Source organism: Podarcis erhardii (assembly GCF_964252035.2).
Source record: "Podarcis erhardii genome assembly, chromosome: 3".
Classification (NCBI taxonomy): domain Eukaryota; kingdom Metazoa; phylum Chordata; class Lepidosauria; order Squamata; family Lacertidae; genus Podarcis; species Podarcis erhardii.
The window spans coordinates 107,565,685-107,585,131 of NC_138507.1; the positions used below are offsets into that span (position 1 = coordinate 107,565,685).

A 19,447-nucleotide genomic window follows, 5' to 3' on the forward strand; every position below is an offset into this window, starting at 1 on the left:
TCAGGCTACACAGAAAAAGCATTTTGGTTCCAGAAATTCATTCTGACTTTTCAGCTGAGATATAATTGATAGAATTCTACAGGATGGGCTATTAGTGTGTGAAAACAGTTCAGTTCCAATGATCCCCAGGCATGGACCTCCAAATGGTGGAGGTGTCAGACGCCATCTTAGCACCCAGGCACCTTCACTTGTTCATAAATGGTTGAAAGCTAGGTGCAAAATGCGCCTGGCACCTGGCTAATTTTGAACACTGATTTTAAGCACACCCAGTACACAGGACTTCATCCCCACAAAGAATCTTCCAAGTGCTACCATTCCCAGCACCATTAACAAACTACAGTTCCCAGGATTTGTTGAGGGGAGTCACGTGTGTGTGTTGCATGTGCTGTGGTGTAGATCTGCTGTGACAAATGTGTCGTAGCTTGAGCTAGAGCAGAAAAGCCGCAGCTCCATCAGATACATGAAAGTGGACCACAGACAGTGGTACCTCTGGTTAAGAACTTAATTCGTTCTGGAGGTCCGTTCTTAACCTGAAACTGTTCTTATCTTGAAGCACCACTTTAGCTAATGGGACCTCCTCCTGCCACTGTGCCGCTGCTGCGCGATTTCTGTTCTCATCCTGAAGCAAAGTTCTTAACCCAAGGTACTATTTCTGGGTTAGCGGAGTCTGTAACCTGAAGCGTCTGTAACCCGAGGTACCACTGTATATGATCTGCACATAGATCCAGAAGGAGAGGGGTATGGTAGAATCTGTGCTGCAGAATGAGATAAAAGAAGTGTATCCATATCTTTGTTGCCCTACTGATAGCGACGCAATTTGAGCAGCAACCATAAACACACTAGGACAGCCTTCGCCAGCATTGGTGCTTGTCATATGTTTTAGTCTACAGCTCCCAATTATTATTTGATTGTTTCATTGAATTTATACACTGCTTGATTTGTGGGGAAACCCTCAAAGCAGTTTACAATAAAGAATAAAGCAATAATGGAGCAATCGATAGCTCCAGCCAGCATGAGTTGTAGCCCAAAACACAGGGACGGCACCAGGTGTATAAGATTGTACATGCTGTTGAGAAAGTGGGCAGGGAGAGTTTTTTTCTTCCTCTTTTTCAATGCCAGAACCTGGTCTCATCCGGTGAAGCTGAATGCCAGAAGATTCGAGACAGACAAAAAGAAAGTACCTCTTTCTTTTGATACTGCAAGTGACGGCCACCAGCTTGGGCTGGCTTTAAGGGGACCAGAAACATTCATGGAGGATAAAGCTATCAATGGCCCCTTGTCATGATGGATAAGTTGCACTGCTTCCAGTATCAGATGCAGTACCCAGAGGCCTTTGAACAGAGGTTTTTTTACATTATTAAGGCACAGGCAACTTTCTAGGTGACTAGCTTTCTGAGACCCATCGTATAAATTCCCCATCGACATGTAAATGCTGGAGAATGGACAAGCATGCCACTGACCTTCGTTTATTTATTTTTTATTCCACTTTTTGTATAATTCATGGCCATAAAATATAGGAAGGGAATTTGCGAACAAGTTTGTTTATTATTCTTACCCAGATTTAGAATGTTACTAGTAATTTTCATTTGGCGTTTAGAAAACCTCTACCAGATAGTACTACAGGAAATGGTGTCTTGTTTTGTTTGTTTCATTAAAAAAGGGAAAAGGTGACACTTCAGCAAGGATCTTCCTGTGCTGTCAAAAATCCATGTTAATTTAGACAAGCTTAATTGGTTGTAAACACCTGTGGTTTTTTTTTTTTGTTGTTGTTTATTAGTTCAGTGATTTTCAACTGAATGCAAGTTGAACTGGAAATCATTAGCCGACAGCAGATGTACGGATTTCATGATATAACTGTTCCAATTCGCTAATGACTTGACAAACCATTATTTTTTGTAAACGGGATTTATCGCTGTGAGATGCTCCAAATCTATGTGACCTGCGGAAAGACAGTAATTTTGCAACTCTCCCCATGCTACCTGAATCTGAGTAACACGTTTTTACAATTTTGTATTCTGCAGGTTGGAAAACGTTGGGAAACTGGTACGAGAAGCCAATCATGATGGGATTAAAGAATCTAGCTGCCTTTCCTGGTGGTCTTCACCTTTTAAGTGTTTGTGTGCTCTTGCTGCTATTTCACATGGACAAAGTGCATGCAGAACATCCGTCCGAAAATGCCAGCGAAGCTGATGCGTGCACTGGTACCTATTTCTGTAAGAAAGGTGTGATTTTGCCAATCTGGGAGCCTCAAGACCCTTCCTTTGGAGATAAAATAGCAAGAGCTACCGTATACTTTGTGGCTATGGTCTATATGTTTCTAGGAGTATCCATCATAGCAGACCGCTTCATGTCATCCATAGAAGTTATCACATCCCAAGAAAGAGAGATCACGATCAAGAAACCCAATGGCGAGACCACCAAGACGACTGTTAGAGTTTGGAACGAGACTGTTTCCAACTTAACGCTGATGGCTCTGGGCTCTTCTGCACCTGAGATTCTCCTTTCTGTCATTGAAGTGTGCGGCCATGGCTTCACTGCAGGGGACCTTGGGCCGAGCACCATTGTAGGAAGTGCTGCTTTTAACATGTTTGTCATCATAGCCATCTGTGTCTACGTTGTCCCTGATGGGGAGGTCAGGAAGATTAAGCACCTCCGTGTGTTTTTCGTCACGGCCGCTTGGAGCATCTTTGCCTACACATGGCTCTACCTGATTTTGTCTGTCATATCTCCTGGTGTTGTCGAGGTCTGGGAAGGCTTGCTCACCTTGTTCTTTTTCCCCATCTGCGTGGTGTTCGCATGGGTTGCGGACAGAAGGCTTTTGTTCTACAAGTACGTTTACAAGAAGTACAGGGCTGGCAAGCAGAGGGGCATGATCATCGAACACGAAGGCGAAGGGCCACAGTCCAAAGCGGACATTGAAATGGATGGGAAGGTGGTGAATTCTCATGTCGAAAGCTTCTTGGACGGCACCCTGGTCCTAGAGGTGGACGAGAAGGACCATGACGACGAGGAAGCAAGGAGGGAAATGGCCAGGATCCTCAAAGAGCTGAAGCAGAAGCACCCAGACAAAGAAGTTGAGCAGCTGATAGAGCTAGCTAACTATCAGGTATTGAGCCAGCAGCAAAAGAGCCGAGCCTTTTACCGTATCCAGGCTACTCGGCTCATGACGGGAGCTGGCAACATACTGAAGAGGCATGCAGCTGACCAGGCAAGGAAAGCGGTCAGCATGCACGAGGTCAACTGTGAAGTGGCAGACAACGACCCTATCAGTAAGGTCTTTTTTGAGCAGGGCACCTACCAGTGCCTAGAGAACTGTGGCACGGTAGCTCTAACTATTGCTCGCCGAGGTGGCGATTTGACCAAGACCATCTCAGTTGACTTCCGAACAGAAGATGGCACAGCCAACGCTGGCTCCGACTATGAGTTCACTGAAGGGACTGTGGTGTTTAAGCCAGGCGAGATGCAGAAGGAAATACGGGTGGGCATAATTGACGACGATATATTTGAGGAAGACGAGAACTTCCTCGTTCACCTCAGTAATGTGAAAATGTTATCTGAGGAGGGAGAAGACGGTGTTCTGGAGGTCAACCACATTGCAACCGTGGCTTGCCTGGGGTCGCCTGCTACTGCCACTGTCACGATCTTTGACGACGACCACGCTGGCATTTTTACCTTTGAGGAGCCAGTCACTCACGTGAGTGAGAGCGTGGGAACGATGGAAGTGAGAGTGCTACGGACATCTGGAGCGCGAGGAAATGTTATTGTGCCCTACAAAACCCTCGAAGGCACAGCCAAAGGGGGCGGAGAGGACTTCGAAGACACTTGCGGAGAGCTTGAGTTCCAGAACGACGAGATTGTGTAAGTACTGCTAAACCTTTGTGGCTTGTCAACAGTTCAGGTATACTTGCAATCATATCTGGTAAAGTGTTATCGTCAAAGTTCATGCTGAATCAAATGCTGGGTGCTCTTGTGTGCAAAATATAGAGGAAGCCATGGCACCTTAGGTGCTGTGTGCGTGTGTGTGTGTGTGTGTGACTGTGGCAAACCCATGCAGATTCCCCATGTTATGAAGCTGTGTGCCTGTCAGAGAGCACTGTCAAAAGGAGTGAATCCCAGAAGTGTGTCTGTGCATTGTTTCGAAAGTCCACGTAACTGTTGTGTGGAAATTACCAGCCTTTTCAGAGATCCCAGGTGGGAGTAGCTCTAAACAGTACAAGGTGAAAGCAATGTAGAAATCATAGACTCTTTTCCCAGGCACACTTGAGCTCATCAGGTATGTGGCTAGGAAGATCTTGCTTTCAGAGCTTTTCTGGGATGGCCCTGCTGTTCCCTTTGCAAAAAGCAGCCTGAGACTAATAAGCACCGTCAGGTTGCAAGTTCAGAGAGGGCTGTCATTAGCCTTTGTGACATCATGAAATATTTATGCCCTGCGCTTTCAAGTTAATGTTGCCACGTGGGGGAAAGTCCAATTAGGCAAGGCAGCCAGGTTTGACAGTTTACAGACAGGGAAAGAGGCTAGGGAGGAAACATTGCTGATAAGCATTTCCTGGCAACTAGGGACAGAATTTCCCTCTTTCGTTTCTGCACAAAATTGTAAATATATTATTGTCTATTTATTGTATGGTGAAGGGAAGGGAAGTAATGGAAGTCTGAAGGACCACCCTGCAAATCAAATACTTCATCCTTCAGTGTGAAGGAAAGAGGCCACTGCCCATCTCAAGTTCTAGTCCCTCATGAAAACAAACTATTCCTAAGGCAAAACCACTTGTGAATAATCGTGCACCTTGCATTAACTCTGGAGATCAGTTCCCTATTTAAAGGAAGTCTGCTGAGACCGGCACATTGAATGCTTAACATTAAGTTTTGTGACTTAGTTTATGCATTCACATAATGAATTTGCATCTTGTTGCCGTGCATAATGTGGAGGTAGAAATTGTTCTAGCAGTGGTGCTGATAAATAAGTGAAGGGCTTAAAAAAAATTATTTTGGGAGGGCGCCAACCAGTGGGATGAAAGACTCGTTTCCTTGTTCAATATTTACATGTGTTCAGAAGCGTCACCTAAACAAAATGCTTTGAGTCCTCCACCTACCTGCCCATTGGGTAAGCTTGGTTTTCATTACGAGGTTTTTCTTTCTTTCTCGAGACCATCAATGCTGATGGCTATTTTTCCCTGCTGGCATCATTGGGCAGTGATTGATAACTTCGACAACGTTCTAGTGGTTTTGGATTCAAGCTGGCTGTTGTTTTAGGTTTAAAATGGTTAGAGATACCCGAGATGCAGGGACGTGACATTTCTGTTGCCTGCCCCACCCTTGAAGTGTGACTTACCCCATCTCTGGGCCCATTGTGCTTCTGCACATTCATGATCATGTTTGCTGAGAGTCCAGTTTTCTGGCCACATGCACTTAACACATATATGCCCCATTTAAACATTTATGTGCAATGCATTAATGCAGCAGGTTCATTATGTGGGGCAGGTACAATCCTGTGCTACATGCTGAGGTATAAATGGAAAACTGCTTGAATATATATATATTAGAAGGGGTAAAGGTAGCATTCCGGATGCCCCGAATCTTTGATTTTCCTTCTGAATCAGTGCATGGTATTCTGTGGAATCAGGATGAGTAAGAGCAGGTGCTGTAAGGAGTTTTACGGTGGTTTAAAACTTTGTGCTGAAGTTTTTAAACTGCCTTGAAGAAAGAAAAAGAGAAACAATAGCAAAGGAGGAGAGGAAGTCAAGGTGTAAAATATCTGAACTGGAATCAACTAACTGGTACACTAAGGGAAACCAGGGCAAGGACTCCAAGCTAACGCATGTGTCCAGGAGGAGAAGGGGGATAGTTTTGTTGTGCTAGCAGAAATACTTGATGTTGCATTTGTCTCTATGAAGTTATGGCAAATTCAAATTGAGATCTATTTTATCTGGGAGGTTCTATAGATGTGTAAGTTCAGGTGTGTGCAAAATGCAGCCAGTGTGTGATGAACTGAAGTGTATCAAAGAAGGCAGAACAATGCTTTTGAGCAACTAGTCTTTCATCTCTTAGGCCTTATCTGCTGCCTCAGTGAATCTGTGCTTCACTTAGTTTTAAAGGATTCATGAGTTTTCACCAGGTGCAAACTAACAAAGACCACAATATACATCCAGACCAGCCTCTCTATTTTTGGGGAGAGAAAAGGTGGGATAACTATTTCAGCAATGCAGCAGCAGCAATGTCAAAATTTATGAAGTTTGCTACTGGCTTTTAAAAAGAGTGTGGTGAACCTATGGCCCTCCAGATGTTGGATTTAAACTCCCATCAACACCAGCTTGCATGGCCAGTGGTCATGTGGTACAGAAACATATAGACAATTTTAGAATGGGCTCAAAATGTGCTGGTTTTCCTGGTGCCATCCAGGGTGAACTGTTGAAAGAAAATTTGCTGGCGGTCATGGAAGACATGAAAAGAAGCCCCTATCTGTCTAGTTTGGACCCAAAGTGTGAGAATTCAGCATAGATGGCACTTGGTTTCCCAACATTAGGGAACTGTTTGAAAACTTTTGCCTAACTGACAAATCATTATTTCTGGAAGACCATGCAGAGATTATGTGCCTGAAGCCCGTTCACTGGTTCAACTCATTTGCTATGATCTCAAGCTGGCATGGCTAATTTTAGAAACATATAGAATAATTTGAAATAGTTTGTGCAGATGGAGTTGCAACATTCCCTGGTTCACACACACATATAGACACATACCTGGATAAGAGTAGTAGACCTCTCCTGGTACTCTTGCAGAAGAGGCTTTGTTGCTGCCCCAGCAGTGATACTCTATATTTTATTGATTGGTGTAAGATTGCAGCCATGATAAGAAACCTTTTCTAAGAGACGAGTGTCAGAGCAACACAGGCAGCTAAGATAGGCTAGTAAATGAAATGAATGAAGACTTAAAAAAAAAAAAAAAAAGCAGCACTCGAAAGATGTGGCCTAATTTTTAGAGGTGCTCAGAGCCAAGAACTCTCGGTGAAAAATCAATAGGCGTTATGGGTGCTTCGTTCTTCTGAAAATGATCCTCTTTAGCCTCTGTTATGCATTTCCCCAGGGCCCAATTATATAAAGCAAAGTTGCCTCGCCGTGTCCACGGAGGCTTCCCATCCATCAGAGGACGTTTTGTGGTGTTTTCTTCTCCACGGTCTATCAGACAGCTTCAGAGTAAAGTGAAAGCTTTTGTTTTACTCCAAGGGTTAGGGAACCATTGACAGCTTTCCAGATGCTGCTGAATTGCAACTCCCTTCAGACCCAGCAAGAATGGCCATTGGCCAGGGATTATGGGACTTGTAATTCAGCAACATCTGGAGGGCCCAAAAGTTCCCTACACCTGCCTTGCACCACACATTCCGCCCAATGGACATGCATTCCAGTGAATCGGCTGCTGTCTCAGCTGCCAGCCTTTCCACTCCACTAATGTTTTTGAAGGGGGCTGTTCCTTTTTTTAAATTTTATAAGTGCCGCCTGATTATCATGTGCTGAGACCTACATTAGCTCCTGAAATAAATATGTTAATAATAAATAGGGCTGCCTCTGAAGATGGTTCAGAAACCTCAGCTAGTAGAACTGGGTGGCCAGGTTTTCTCACTGGGGCAAGACAGCTTAAGTATATAACACTGATTCTGGCCCAACTGCACTGCTGCCAGTCAGTTTCCAGGCCCAATTCAAAGTGCTGGCTTTGACCTATAAAACCTTAAGCAGCTCAGGACCACAATACCTCAAGGACGGCCTTTCCACATATAATGTGTCTCAGACTCTGCATTCATCATCTGAGGCCCTTCTTCAAGTGCCTCCTCTATGTGAGGTCTGGAGGGTGGCAAGATGGAAACGAGGCCTTTTCTGCAGCGGCTCCCCATTTGTGGAATTCTTTCCCCAGGGAGGTTCACCTGGTACCTTCATTGTATATTTTTAGGTGCCAGGCGAAAACATTCCTCTTAAACCAGCCCTTTGGCTGATTAATATTCTACAGCCTTTAAAATGTGTTTGTTTTGGGGGAGGGTATTGTTTTGTTTGTTTACTTGGTTTTTTTTACCTTGTTTTTGTTTTGTCAACCACCCTGAGATCTTGTGATGAAGGGTAGTGTATAAATTTAATAAATAATAAAATAACAATAATAATACATGAATGAATGAAAAAATATGTTCATGCTGGCTGAAATGTGGCTTTTCCAATCAATTAACTAAATAAAGCTTTATTTGATGATGTATTCCGCTGATCAGACCAATTAAACTTTGCAGCCCTAATACATAATGTTTGTAAGACAAACAAACATTACAATACATTTTTCAGGACTTCCGCTTTCTGTGTGCAAAATCCACTTTCCATACAGCAGCATTTTAAAAGAAAAACCTGCTTTTTGTCATCAATGGGAGGGGGGGGAATGCCTCCGAAGCCTAAAATAAGCTGGCATCTAGAGAAACTTATTTGTGACTTCTCTGAACAGGATCTCAGCTTTTCTTGCAATGAATTAAGATATAAATAAAGAAAATTGCTTTTGACAGCTGCAGCTGTATTTTATTCTGTCTGGGGCTGATAACAGGATCACTGCAGAAAGACTGGAGGATTGTGGAACCAGATAGGCTCCCACACTCACTTTAAAAATAAAATAAAATAAATAGGGCACAAGCAGCAGATCTTGTGTGGAGCCAGTGTGGCCTAGTGATTAGTGCTGGCCTAGGACAACCTTTCTCAGAGCTCAGGGATGATGGGAGTTGTAGTCCAACAACATCTGAGGACCCACAGGTTGAGAACCGCTGGCCTAGGACCTGGGAGGCCGGTGTTTAGTTTCCCTCCCAGCCATGAAGCTCACTTGGGTGACCTTGGGCCAGTCACTCTAACCTACCTCACAGGGTTGTTATAGAAGGTTAACACAGGGAGGTCGAGAACCATTTGCACAAGCTTGGGCTCATTGGAGAAAAGCTGGGGTGTAAATTTAAGCATCCTCCCTCTATGGGCCCCCAAAGTCTTCAGAACCCCAGGGGTTTCCTTGCCTTTAGAAAACACCTGGGGAGCTCTCCATTCCGGTGACTTTAGAGCCCTTCTCCTCATCAGAGCCCTCTTCTGAATTTATAAACACGTTTTTGAAAGGATCTAAGCAGTGAGCAAGAGCATATGGGGGGGAAAATACGTAAGATAAAATCAGTTATATAACAAAATTTTAAAGCATAATATTTTTTTAAAAAAACCCTTCATTGTAGATTGCATCAACTGCAAACTATAAACAGTTCAGCTGGGGAAGGCCTGAACAAAAAATAAAGTTTTTTTTCCCCCCAACAGGCATCTAAAGCACAGACTTAGTAGGTGCCTGTCTAAACGCCATGGGGACGGAGTTTCGTAAATGCAAGTGCGATAAACAGAGAGGTGCATATGGATGGGCAGGGGAGAAAAAAGTTGGCAAAATGAGACAACTGCCTCCTTTCTCCAAACTTCTCCCTGCCTAAACCGCTTTTTGCAAGCAAGCTGATGTCAGGTGTGTGTGTGTGTGGATTCCATTGGCAGTTGGGACAACCAGGTTGCAGCACTCGGCACACGGCTTGTAGCCTAAGGGTTGCCATTTGCCAAGCTCAGTGTGAAGTACATTGAAGAGACCACAGAGGGGGTTTCTCAAATTCATTCTGGGACAAGACTTTCTTGCACTTTTAAAAGGTGCATAGAATCGAAGGATACTGGCAGGTGGCAACTTCTCCTGCGATAGGCCTGGTTTGCAAAGTGAGCCAGAGGGAACCTTCTTTAAAATGCACAGGGGCAAGAGGTTTTTCTCACTTGAGCCTTTAAAGGATTTCCCAGGAAACACACATGGAGGAGAACTTGCAAACTTCCAAATTGGGTAACAGAGTTCTAGTGACAGTTTTGCATATCCCTTGGGGAATTTGGATGAAATGGAACTGCACTTTAAATAAAAATCCATTGCACATAGTAGTAAGAGTAATAAGTGATCTCCAACGCTAGTTATACTCATAGTAGACTCATTGAAACAAATGAACCGTTGATCTGAGTATATCTTAGTTGGACTGAACATTTAAATGTTAGAATCTTTTAAAAAGAAAGAAAGAAAGAAAAGAAGAAATACAAATAAAGAATCAGGATTTCTGTGAACTTTTTGTTTCTGCACAAATAAAAACAGAAGCTGTGTTATCCTGTCAGTTTGCCTGGCCCAGTACTGTCTACCTTTGAGTGGTTATATCTTTCCAGGTACTCAGGCAGAGATTCCTTCCCTACCATTGTTGCCAGAGATTTTTAACTAGAGGGCCTGAGATCAAGTAAGAAACCTAAGAGAAAAGAGAAAAGGAAAAGGTGCTTCATGCTAGTTGCATCGCATCCCTGTTAGGATTTGACCTGTCTTTTGTCCTTGAAGAGGCCATGTTTCCTTATTTGTAATGAGCTGTTGGCACTTTCCCACTGCCAGCTGCATCTCTGCGCTTGATTAAGAGAGCTTGGATCTTAGCTGTGTAATAATTCTGAGAGCCAAGTGAAAACCACTTATTAGCTTCATCGGAGCCTGTATACACTTCCGCCAGGATGCACCGGGGGGGGGGGTGAGGAACAAATTAAAATTTATAGAAGTTTGCATCACACGGGAGCCAGATTTGAAAGACCAAGCTGAAACAATAAGCGGAAGTGTTGTGTGCACACACACAGAGCACCTAGCTGACCCACACGCTCACACGCCGTGACCCAGTTTGCGCGTAATGCTGAGCCAAACCATAGCTCAGCATAAATGAGCAATCATGTGGGTTCTGTGAGTGAAGATTGTGGCTGCAGCACCCCTTAGTCCTGCTGCTGCCACTGCTGCACTACTTGGGCCTGAGCCATGGTTTGGCATAGTGTTACATCTGAATGCAGACTTGTGGTTTGTCTCCACCAGACAAACCATGAGTGGTTAGCCATAGAACAGCTCATTGCAGAGCAAGACAGAGAAAAAACAAGCACAGTTTTGGATGTAATGCTAAGCCAGAGTCTGGTTTAGCTCTGAGTACACTACAGTATTCTGTTGTCAAGGTAGGCATGGATATGAGTGTAATAGCACTCTCCCATGTTGTTGTTTAGTCGTTTAGTCATGTCCGACTCTTCATGACCCCATGGACCAGACCACGCCAGGCACTCCTGTCTTCCACTGCCTTCCACAGTTTGGTCAAATTCATGTTGGTAGCTTTGAAGAACACTGTCCAACCATCTTGTCCCCTTCTCTTTGTGCCTTCAATCTTTCCCAGTATCAGGGTCTTTTCTAGGGAGTCTGCTCATCTCATGATGTGGCCAAAGTATTGGAGCCTCAGCTTCAGGATCTGTCCTTCCAGTGAGCATGCAGGGCTGATTTCCTTCAGAATGGATAGGTTTTATCTTCTTGCAGTCCATGGGACTCTCAAGAGTCTCCTGCAGCACCATAATACAAATGCATCAATTCTTCGGCGATCAGCCTTCTTTATGGTCCAGCTCTCACTTCCATTCATCGCTAGCACTCTCCCATACCAAATACCAAACTTAAATACCACGTAAAAATATTTAACAGAGTAATCACACACACACACACACACACACGTAAGCCCCAGTGTGCCAAATTTCTCCACCAGCCCTTCTTGTTTACTTCTTCTGTGCTTATCTCTGCTGTAACTCTGGAAGGAGACTGGAGCTAGATAGCAGCCAATGGAACTCTCTTAATACTAGAGTCAGCTTTTGCTATGCTTGGGGCGAGGAGGAATGGCTTGGGAGTGATTCAGGGGGCGGCTTAAGCTAAATGTTACAGCATTAAGAAATGCTCTTGGCAACAAAGTCTGTAAGGCTGAAGCAACCTCCCCAGGGATGCAGTGGAAACTCTGTCTTCAAAGCCATTAAAATAAATTAGAACGTGCAAAGGCCTGAAGAATTTGTAACAGAAAGGCTGTCATGGTTTGTTGACCGGTGTGCATGAGGAGGATAGGATGACCCCATGATCTCAGATCCAGAAATTATTTTCTTCAAGGAAACTTCATGCCCAGGTGACAGATAAAAACAAACAGCCTCATTGGGTCTTCAGCCCTTATTAAATTGTCCAATGATTTCCCTTGTTTCCGTCTGTCTCCTTCACTTAAGCACATTATGCTATTGACATTTTGTGTTTTTTAAACCAGTGCATGAGCTTAATGAGCCTGTTTGATAGTCTATGAACTATCTTTTGGTTTCCTCAAAGTTAACATGGTTGGTTAGGCTTCTGCGTTTAATCCAAGATACCTCTGGCACATGTGCGCTAAGCATGAAGTGAACATAGGTTTCCTATTGTGGGCCTGCTCTGCAACTTCTATTGCGTAGACACCACAGCCCAAGTCCTACAATCCCCATTTCCTTCAGCTCCTTGCAATCCTTATTGCAAGTTCTGCAATCCCCTCATTCATCAGTTTCTTATTTCTTTTTCCCCAGAAAGGAATTTGATGTCACGTTTTCTGATCATTCCACCAGTGCAAGCATTTTTGCTTGCCAGACAGAACAATCTACCTTCTCCTCCCGCTGCATGCTGTTCTGGGGGTTCTCCTGACCTCTTCCACTCCCTGCCAAATTCAGGATGGGAGACATGCAGGTGGAAGTGAGAGTGGAGTTCCCTGTTGGAAGGTGGAAGGCCTTCCGCAGGGCTTCTGCTGGCAGGATCTATTAACTGAATCCAGTCCCTAGTCTACTACTTCCATATCAGAATTCTACATAAAATCTACTTGGCAAGGCAGTCATTTTCCCTTATCCTATACAAATAATTAAGATATTATCCAATGTTTCCTCCAGGAAGCCATGATGTGTATGGTATTGAAAAGATTGTTCCCTTGACACCAGCGTTAGAACCTAATATATATAAGTTAGGGGGCTAAGTAGCTACTTAAACCAGGGTTACAGTTACCAAAATGGAATGTCTAGATGCCATATGACTTTTTGGTTACTGAAATTCATTCTGATTGTGCAGATAAAATATAACTGATAGAATTCTACAGGATGTGTTGCTATTGTGTGAAAACAGGCATGCACCTCCAGGCGGTGGAGACATCATGCGCCATCCTTGCACTTGGGCATCTTGGGCGCAAGTGGCTGATAGCCAGGTGCAAAATGGACCTTGGGCCTGGCAAATTTCAAACGCTGCTCAACACCACAATATCCTATGAAACATACAATACAAGTAGGAAATGGCACCATTCAGGGACCTCTTAAAAATGGCACCAGCGTTAGGAGAGGTGTGAGTTCCATCAACACCATATATTTAAAGCACCTGGCTTCCTCTGAACAATCCAGGGAGATGTCATTTACCCCTCATGGAGCTACCGTTCCCAGAATTTTTGGGGGGAAGTCATGTGCTTTCAATCTTTAGTGTGTCTGTAGCCTTTGTCCCAGGTGGCTGGTGAGCACATGAAGCTAAATTTTGATGATGTGTCAATAAAGATTAAATAAAAATGGAAAAGGAAAAGTTGACTGGGTATCCTACACCTCCACCCCAGGACCATTTCCTCATAGCTCTGGTTTTAGGGATCCGGCGTGTTCTTAAGCTCAGCTGGATCCTGCAGTACTCACAGGTCAAGTGCTTCTGCCTTTGCCAGTCCTTGATGCATCATTGCGGGACTAACAAAGACTCTGCTGTGTGCATGGCCAGCTTCCTGTGTGGGTGGGAAAATACCTGCATTTCTCGAGCCATATTACCCACCTTCTTGATTGTACACTCCAGCAGATATCATTTGACTGTGCCCCTTCCATTGATTCAGTTCCTTGCTTCAAACGTCTTAGCCTTGCATAATGGGTCTCCTAGCCTTTTCTGTTAATTCAAATGTCTGGTGCAAAGCAAATGGGTGAGATAGTTCTGCCCCTTCTCGGTTAACAATAATTAGATGTGGTCCAATTTTCCCTCCAGGAAGTCCTGATACCTATGGGGAAAAGAGGACTACAGAAAGACTTAGGGCAGCTAATTAAAGTGTGGTGAGGGGAGGGGGGCAAAGCCCTGGAGCTGGAAACATTACAAAGAGTTTTCAATCTACATAAGGGAAGCAGTATTTAATTATATACAATTAAAACATTATATTTCAAACCCCTGAGAAACGGCGGGCTTCAAGAGACCACTTACTGTGATTGAAAAGGTGCTAATGAACTCTAGAGACTCCAAAGGCATCAAAACTACATAGTGAACTTATTAAACTTGATCTGGAAGATAAATCTAATTACCGGGATAAATTGAAGAGGGCAGGGGAAAGAGACTTCAGATAAGGAAATCTCCCTAGAGCTCTAGGTTCTTATTAGAGCAGTTTGAAATATCTTGTTGAAAACAGCAAAATAATAATAAAAAATAATTTTTAAAAAGATCTTTTTGCAGCTGCCCGGAAGACTTTTTCTTTTCAAACTCCGAAAGCTGCTTTGCTGAAGTGCAATGCAGCCTTGCAAATAAACCCACAGAAGTTGCTAGCCTGCAAAAAGCAATCGTTTACTAGTTCCTAAGTAGCCAGTATTCTGTACTTCCACGTTTACCTCCTTCCCCAGCCAGCTTGGAAACCGAGCAGACTGGAAGGGTCTCTTCCTTCACCAGTTTACTGACTTGCCTGCACGAAATTCCTCGTCACCCATGGCTACCAGGTGAGTTGTCAAATACAAGGCTGTTAAAACATGAGGAGAGTAGCACCAGGTAGCAATTATAGAGATAGTGGCCATATAAACACCCACCAATGGATGTGTACATACAGCAGATTCATTGTGACAGCGCTCACCAGTATCAAGTGCACCCACCTGTTCTGTGCTGCTGCCGATGACACTTTTATCAACATACGAGTACCAGCACCATATATTTTGTTTACCCTCAAAATGCACTGCTTACATATAAAGATAATGAGCCTCTAGCACATGGCAGAGTTTCAAGTTTGCAACGGATGTGCTAGTGGACGCTTGTTGTGCAACAATTCATTCATGCACAATCTGTTGGGCAATCATCTCCAAGTTGTGGTTTCACTTGTGGTTTCCTTGGTGCAATGCATGGGTCTTGTTGCGCAGTCGAGTCAGAATAGTTTTACATCTAGTTCAGCATTGTCTACACTGAGTGACTCCTCGGGATTTCAGACCAGTATCTCTCTCAAAGCTACCTAGAGGTGCTGGGGATTGAACCCAGAACAGTTTACACGTGCTCTACCACCAAACTACAGCCCATTCCCCTTAAAGCTTGACTCTTATGGCTCCATACACATCGCTGGTTTAAAGCAGAGCTAAGTTGTCCTGTTTCGCAATGCAGATTGAAGCTGGGTTGTGGTTGGGGGCCAGAATGTGCCCAAATGCAGTGTTTTGTAAGAAATGATATGACAAGATAAGAATTGTGGCTAACTTGGTGTGCACACTGCTTACAAAACCAGTGGGTGGGGTGTACTGGGTGCAGAGTAAACTGGAGTGTGTTTTAATTATTTATTTATTTTTATTTTGCTTAGGTAGAATTAATGTTAATGGTTTGTAATAGTTTGTATTGATAAACATATTACAGTGGTACCTCAGGTTAAGTACTTAATTCGTTCCTGAGGTCCATACTTAACCTGAAACTGCTCTTAACCTGATGCACCACTTTAGCTAATGGGGCCTCCTACTGCCACCGCGCCACCAGAGCACAATTTCTGTTCTCATCCTGAAGCAAAGTTCTTAACCTGAGGTAAGATTTCTGGGTTAGCGGAGTCTGTAACCTGAAGTGTATGTAACCTGAAGCATATGTAACCCAAGGTACCACTGTATCTGCTTAGAGGTTTTTCTGCAATCAAATGGTGTGTGTTTATTCTATGATCTATATCTATATAATGGGTTGGTGTGTCTGGCTGTTAACCAGAAGGTTGGTGGTTCAAGCTCACCCAGGGACGGCTGTGAGCAGGATTCTTGCATTGTAAAGGGTTGGACTAGATGACACTCAGGGTCTCTTACAACTAAGCTACTATGATATATACATGTATATAGTTTTTGGGTTTTTTAAGCACACACAGACACACACAGCCTTAGTCTGCTTAATAGGGAACAGGATACAGGACAATGGGAACTCTGTTAATAATGGCTTTCATCCATGATCCATGTAAACCTGGTGTCTTCCACATGCTTTGGATTACAACTCCAAACTCTAAATTAGCAGATTTTTTGGGGGGAGGGGGAAGCTTAATTTTTCTCCCTATCTCCCAGGGAAACAGATAAATTGAACCCAAGTGTCTCATCTTGCTATACCAGCAAGGTATACCTGCTGTCACCTGAACAGCAGGTAACATATAGGTCAGATCAATAAGCTGGCTTGCCTGTTTAATATCGTAGCAGCAGACAGCCTTCTGTGGGAAGCAGCAGCCAATTTTGTTTGAAGATGAAAGGCATTGCTTCTTCTTGCATAGTTCCTCTTTTAAATGAGCTATTTAAAATCCATTTGGAAAGAGGTTGTTCTGAGTCAGTTATCCTATAGGTTTTATGGTCAACAGACACAAGTGGCTTCCTCTTGCAGGCTTTCCATATGAGACAAAGCCATCATTTGCAGAGACCCGAATTTAGACAAAGGAGACAAAGGCAAGGAATTGGCTCAGTATAATAGAGAAATGATTTCACATCTTGTTAAAAAAAAAGAAGGTCGGAGCAGGAAAGAGGATAGCAAGCAGACAAAAAGCTCTTATATCAGCATTTGTGATTTCAACACAAACCTTGTGGGCTTTTGTCCACACACACACACACACACACACACACACACACACAAACCTTCCATCCCTGGAACCATGTGATTAGGTGCAAAACAATTCTGCCTTTCGTTCATAAGGCATGTGCATTGCTATGGCGGTGGAGAAACGCTAAAAAGAACATTTATTAAAATCTAATGACTCGCTGAGGACAGTCTCATACCCTGCAAGCGTCCCAGAAGAATTGGGACATCCTGATTTTTCCTCATGAAAGCAGCCATTTTGGGCATCATGATCTTGCGTGATTTTATGCTATGATCCCCCCCCAAAAAAGTGCTTTTTTCAGGGCCACAAGCACCCCAAAACATGCATTTTGGGTGGGGTGTCTTTAGAAGTTAGGGGGAAATAGTGGCATGAAATCACACGAGATCCCAGTGGCAAAAAAACCCCCAAAACCCCAGCCCAGGAAGATGGTTTCCCACAAGATGGCATCCTAGTTTTGGCCTTCAGTGTGTTGGAGGGTCTGTTGTCCCTGTGACATCACAATAGCTCCCCTCTATGTCTCAGGTTTGGGCCCTAAAATCTTCTGGGTCTAGTATGTTCCTGACCTGGCAACTGTAGTGTAGGCACTGCTTGTAGGAGGGCCAGGGGGCTGACCCCGTATGAAGGAGTTTCCCCATGTTTTTGGGAAGGCTTGTAGTTCAGAGTTACAGCACCTGCTCCCCGGTTCGGTCCCCAGCATCTCCAAATAGTTCTGGGAACATTCTCTGCTGTCAGGGGAGACAAATGCAGCACTAGATAAAACACCTCCCTATGTTCCTGTGTTCGATTCATCAGGATCATTCCCACTGGGCACTTGATAGTTGATGGTTCTGTGGAATGGGCTGGGGCAGGCAGGAGTCAAACCGGAGCAGGCCCCAGTCCAGTGTTAGAAACTGAGATATGAAAGCTAGGAGTTTACCTTTATCCTAGGTTATGGGCGCAACGGCAGAATGTCTAAGCACACTTTTTTAAGAAGAAGAAGGATTACAAAGCTGAAAATGAATGAACTGCAGCTAAAATATTATGATCATTTTTCACAGGGTCCAGTCCTTCCCCCTGCCCACCCCCCTAATATTCTTAAGAGGGTCTCTTCTCCAGTCTTCAGAGAGTAGCTGGAAGTGGGGAGGCAGAAAAAGGTCTTCCTTTCCTTCCACTCTGCAGTTTTAACCTGAAATCTTAAATATAGTACTGCCACCAGGAGCTCAGAAACTGCTTCCACTAAGGAAATTCCTGGTCGCAAAATGCACCTAGAACAATGGGAGTTTCGAACACTGTTAACGCTACAAATGCTAAGATAGGTTCCTAATTCTGCCTTTTCATTCCGACTGTAAGTTCTGTATTTTCCCAGATACTGCCCATTCCTGATTTGGCTTATGAGAGCCAGCAGACTTTTCTTAGCAGCCCTGTTTTGCACAAACCCGCTGCCCCCCCCCCAAACCATACACCAAGTTTTCGAAATGTGCATGTGTGTGCTGCTGTTTGCTGTTGTTTTTAGTGCGTTCGTATTGTTTATTAAGCTTTTAAGGATGGTTGGGGCAACCCAGCCAGATGCGTGAGGTATAAATAATAAAAATTATTATTATTATTTTCAATAAATATATAAATTGGGTCAAATCAACATGGGAGGTGCTACCTCAAGGTTGAATGTCTGAAAACCGCTTTGTAGAAGGAGTGCTGGTGGTGGTGAGGAGGGGGAATAAAACACACAGACATGCAACACAGATGATATAGAGTGATTCATGTGGCAGGAGAGAATAAGGGGAGGGTGGAAAGCGTACAGATAAGGCTGGAGGAATAAAGAGCAAAAGCATGGCAGTGAGCCTTGGTGACTCATATCGCTACTACTATTCCCCGATGTGCAGTGAACTTTGCTGGGGTGTGTAGGCACCTTCTTTTCTTGTGCAAATGCTTCCTTGCTCTGTTTTCCAAGTGAGGGATTTAGACCTATAAGGCAGCCGCTAGGTTTTTTAAAAAGAAGGAAGGAAAGAAGGAAGGAAGGAAGGAAACAGCAGCAAAAGATTGAAAATGCCATTTTGTCAAATCTCTCCCCAATGAACTTGATTTCTCAGCCTCAAATTCATCTGGCTGCCATTGGAGAAGTTTCAACAGCAGAGCTGCTGTTCTTCCAGGTAGACCAGGCATCAGCACACAGCATAGAATCCTAGTGTTGCAAGGGACCACGAGGGTCATTTAGTTCAACCCCCTGCAATGCAGGAATCTTTTGCCCAATGTGGGGCTCGAACACACGATCCTGTGATTAAGCATCTCATGCTGACCAAAACATGATAGGGCAGGTGTAACAGTGGAACGGGGAGTCCCTCGGGGAGGTTGTGGACTCTCCTTCCTTGGAGGTTTTTAAGCAGAGGTTGGATGGCCATTTGCCATGGATGCTTTAGTTGAGATTCCTGCATTGCAGTGGGTTGGACTAGATGACCCCCGGGGTCCCTTCCAACTCCACAATTCTGTGATTCTATGAAATTCTGGAATCCACTGCAGCTGATGCCACCCTCCTCACTTTCTAATTTCTCTCTCTTTTTGATGGTCCAGCACTATAAAGAGAAACAGTGACACAGGTGTCTGCAGCCTTTGCTAGCTTTTCTTTTCTCTTAAGCCTCTGGGGCTCACACCAGGCACTTTTTCTTGGTCCTGTCACACCCTGTCCCAGCCCCATTTATAGATAAAAGGACTGATTGCAAAGGTCTATGTGACAAGGACCAGCATTCCTGTTCCGCTTGTCAGTGAAGATGCTTCCCCTCACTTTTTTTTTTTTTTTTGGCAAGA

The 19,447-nt window shown here is 44.0% G+C and overlaps 1 protein-coding gene across 6 annotated transcripts in view; it reads left to right on the forward strand.

Annotated features, from left to right (window-relative positions):
* The window catches only part of SLC8A1 (solute carrier family 8 member A1), a 303,130-nt gene that overhangs the window by 62,168 nt on the left and 221,515 nt on the right, over positions 1-19,447 (forward strand). For all 6 annotated transcript variants that reach the window (XM_081854581.1, XM_081854579.1, XM_081854580.1 and 3 more), the window contains exon 2: positions 2,022-3,858. In XM_081854581.1, coding sequence (XP_081710707.1) covers positions 2,060-3,858 — 1,799 coding nt within the window. In that variant the 5' untranslated portion in view covers positions 2,022-2,059. The remainder of the gene's footprint in view (positions 1-2,021; positions 3,859-19,447) is intronic.